Genomic DNA, 3,972 nt, shown 5'->3' on the forward strand with positions numbered 1-3,972 from the left:
TCAACTCCCATCAAGGAATTCAGGATGAGAAGATTTTGTCAACTCCCTCTATTTCAGTGTTCCGAAATAAGGAACAAAGGGAAGTGGGAAAGCTAATTCCCTGAATCCCAATATGTATTGTTTTTTGCCAATAGAGTCAAAAAAGGGACTGTGCAAGTTGTTGGAGGTCTCAAGTTGAGAATGCAAGTGGCTCAGGTTCAATCTGGATATCCATCACCCCCTACTCGTGATCCAAAAGGTTGTCGCCAACTAGCAGTCTAGCACGATACACTGATGTTAAATGGATCCGATTTTATCCAAATATCCAACCAACAAGCTTTTATATGATCAGTTGACATGCAGTTCAACCCAGACAACGTAGTCAAAGCAAACCACACCTAGAGGAACTTGACTTGACTGACTCGGACCTGTGCACAGGTATATGCCCGTAACTGGGCCGGTGCCAGCTTTGTTGGGGACCTCTATTTGGAGTTTCATGGACTCTAACTCCTAAGACTAGCTACTCATCTGTTCTGCACCACGTTGTCATCAGATGCATGCCCGATCCAGTTGGACTGGAGAACTAGCCCAGTTGACTTGACCTTTTTCAATGAGTCCTAGACTGGTTGGCTCGACCGTATTCTGTGTGGAAAATAATTCCCCGAACAAGTACTATCCCAGTTGAGCTGATCGCCTTTGACTCCTTTACTCACCGGAAAAACAAGTCCTGCCAGGTTTAGTTTGATCCCCACTAACAAAATATACCATATCAGTTAATAAATAAAATGGTCATAGACCATAGTCTATAAAGTTGGCAGCACGACAATGGTAAAGCTTGATCTTTAGGTGTTTCTCTGTCACAATATTTTATGAAGAGCTAACGACTACTATTTTAAGTTGTTCATGGTTGGCACATCCCGGGACAACCACAAACAATAAATGTCATATGTTCGGTTGAGCTTGTGAGCAGTTGTGCCTGACCTGGACACTTAAATGTGGAACGAGTACGTATTTATTGAGTTCATTGATAGGCCTGTACATGGTGGTGGTTGATCACCATCTAAAGCTCGTGAATCCGCTTTTCGAAGTGGTGAAAATAATGGTATTGGTTGTGCTTTTTGCTGGGTTCCTGGCCCCTGCTTGTCATGTGTTTCTCTGAAGCTGAAGAAACCAACATTTGTGAGATGGGTTTGCAAGGGATTCCTAGTCTGTTGGTGTTTTTGGTGATGGTGGTGTTGTTGCAGGGGGGTGATTCTGCTGTTTTTATACGTTTCAACAGCACACCACCAGCTAGAACACGCTTCACAAGTGCTGTTTTCCAGTACTCCCTAGTAGACCAGAGAGGTGGCAATCCGTGTGTCAAAGGTGGTTGTTCTGTGTTCTGTGAGGTAATGTGCCTGCATTCTTGTTTGAACTCTGTTTGACTATCGCTGACTGGACTCTTGCTTGAGCTCTGTTTGATTATGGTTCTGAACTAAGTTTCTTTTTAAATCTTGGAGATGCCCAACTATCTTAGAGTTAAATCTGGTGGTCGTCTTATATGATGGTAGAAGTAGTATTTCATACAGTTTTTTTGTTTATGAAAGACGTAGTATTGCATACAGTTATTCACTGATCTCTAGTAAATTGAGTTTTGATTTAGTTTTCTGTTAGTTTTTGTTTTCACTCATTACCTGGCTTTGTGTCGTTTATCCAAAATCTGTTATATGATCTATTAACATTGATCACTGAATTTCTCCCGCCTGGTCGTTCTCTTACATATCTAGCCTTGTTTGTTTTCTAGTATAATATGCGGGTTAGTTGGGTTTTCTTTCGATTAGTGAATAACGCCCTTGAGGGTCGCGAGCACCTTTTTATGGTCTCTAGATACGTACTGCAAGCTCTTTATCAGTTTCAGCAGTTTTTTTTTTTGAAAGGTCAGTTTCAGCAGTTTTTTGCTTTCCTAGTTGACAAATCATGTAATATGTAGCTAGAAATCTTGTTTTAGGTAGAACTTGTGTATGCAGAGATAAACCTCCGCACTGGTTCCTGGGGAATCCAAGTTGTATATGGTAGAGGTCTGCCTAACCCTAGCTTGCCTATCCCAAAAAAACAAGGTTTTCTTTGGATTTAAATTTTACAATGTTGGTGTTACACTGCATATATGGAATGTCGGTTTAGTAAGCAACGAAGTAGTGATGGGAGTGTAGTGAAGCTTGGTGAGCAAGATATACCGGTGAATGATTATTTCAAATATTTGGGATCCATCATTCAAAAGTATGGAGAAATTGATGGAGATGTAAATCATAGGATAAAGGTTGGGTGGATGAAATGGAAAAGTGCTACTGGAGTGTTGTGCGATCGTAGAATGCCATTGCGGTTGAAGGGAAAGTTTTATAGGACGACTATTAGACCCGCTTTACTATATGGTACGGAATGTTGGGCTGCCAAGAGACATCATATTCAAAAAATGAGTGTAGCTGAGATGCGGATGCTTAGATGGATGTGTGGAAATACAATAAAAGATAAGATTCGGAACGAAGAGATACGTAAGAAGGTAGGTGTTGCACCCATTGAAAATAAGATGCGAGAGAATCGTTTACGGTGGTTTGGACATATTCGGCGAAGGCCTAATGATGCTCCAGTTAGAAGGTTGGAGAAATGGGAAAATATATTAGTTAAAAGAGGTCGGGGTAGGCCTAGGAAGACTTGGATGGAGATGATAGGAAAGGATATGAATGCTTTGAACCTCACCGAGGACATGGCGTTGGATAGAAATGATTGGAGGAAAAGGATTCATGTGGAAGACCCAAAATGAATTTCTTTTTTGGTTCATATCGCTGACCCCAATTGTTTTGGGATGAAGGCGTAGTTGTTGTTGTTGTTGTTGTTGTTGTTGGTGTTACACTGCATAGAAGCAGCTGTGTATTGCGCTTAGCAGCATGGTTAGATAGTGTGCGAGTAGAACCATTAAAATATTCCAATAGATGATCACTATCCGACTGCAAGAAAATGTCATTGATTTCAATACTCCTTGGTTGTGATGATTCAAAGTCTTATACATTGGCGCAAGCCTTTTTTATTCTTTGCTTTAGTTAATCAAAGTTCATGGTTGGGAATCAACTAGATATATGAAGTGTTTATAACTTTACTGCTTGCTTGTGGGTTCAAACTCTTATAAAGCTTTCTTGATTCTTTGCTTTAGTTAATCTAAATTCATGGTTAGGTATCAACTAGATATATGAAGTTTATAACTTTATGCTTGATTTAGATGCCATTATGGCCTTCTGAATGCACAAATCCTGACTATACGATTTTAACAGCTCAATGGTCAGCCTCTAAAATCATGTCCGCTTGGACTTCTAATATTGAAGAACTTGACTGCAAATCAATATCATGTATTGCATCTTAAAGCTACAACCTCAGTTGGAGAGAGAATTTTTTCCTACAAATGGTTCATAGGTAAAAGCCTTGTTTATGATCCTGCTACTCTAGTTTTTATTGTTGATTGCATAAATTAACAATTTTCTCACAGTCCAGTTGTTTGTCTTATTCTGTTTTATTTGACATATCTTGGCAGACACTGTAGCACCAACTGCTTCGCTTTTCAGTATAGCTGGTTTTACAAATGCTGAGAATATCTCTATTGAAATTACTTTTAGTGAAGCTTGTACTAGTGGAGGTGGCTTTAGGTGTGTAAATGCTTCAAGCTGTCCTGTAAGTCTCCATTTTGTTTTCCATGTCGACTAATTGATTTTGAACTATTCAAGATATTGTAAAGCATTTATTCAGTGTTGGTACACAGAAGAATTTATGTTAAGACCGAAAATGTCTTCGACTTTAAGTAGAAGCAACTGTGAGCGTGTTTGAGGATGAAGGAAAGACAAGACGAGAAACATGATATAAAACATGCATGCATGACATTCTTGAATTTGTAGGATCAAATTTCACTTCAAGGAGTTGTATTGAGTTTGGTGAATCAGAACAAAAATTTTACAGGCTTCCTGCATATTT

At 39.3% G+C, this 3,972-nt stretch overlaps 1 protein-coding gene across 1 annotated transcript; it reads left to right on the top strand.

Moving 5' to 3' along the window:
* Positions 1 to 1,018: 1,018 nt before the first annotated feature.
* Positions 1,019 to 3,708, top strand: LOC149833406 (uncharacterized). The gene is made up of 3 exons (XM_090013428.1): positions 1,019 to 1,367; positions 3,282 to 3,420; positions 3,539 to 3,708. The coding sequence occupies exons 1-3, from the start codon at positions 1,125 to 1,127 to the stop codon at positions 3,706 to 3,708; spliced, it is 552 nt and encodes a 183-aa protein (XP_089869554.1). The 5' UTR covers positions 1,019 to 1,124.
* The last annotated feature ends 264 nt before the right edge of the window (positions 3,709 to 3,972 follow it).

The sequence above is a fragment of the Nuphar pumila genome, chromosome 7 (genome assembly GCF_984573655.1).
Source record: "Nuphar pumila chromosome 7, dmNupPumi1.hap1.1, whole genome shotgun sequence".
NCBI lineage: Eukaryota > Viridiplantae > Streptophyta > Magnoliopsida > Nymphaeales > Nymphaeaceae > Nuphar > Nuphar pumila.

Excerpts from the sequence above, each read along its gene's own strand:
- LOC149833406 (XM_090013428.1), top strand. The coding sequence starts at position 1,125 with ATGTGTTTCTCTGAAGCTGAAGAAACCAACATTTGTGAGATGGGTTTG. Across the intron at positions 1,368-3,281 it reads GTTGTTCTGTGTTCTGTGAG|CTCAATGGTCAGCCTCTAAA; the intron begins GTAATGTGCCTG and ends CGATTTTAACAG. Across the intron at positions 3,421-3,538 it reads TTCCTACAAATGGTTCATAG|ACACTGTAGCACCAACTGCT; the intron begins GTAAAAGCCTTG and ends ATATCTTGGCAG.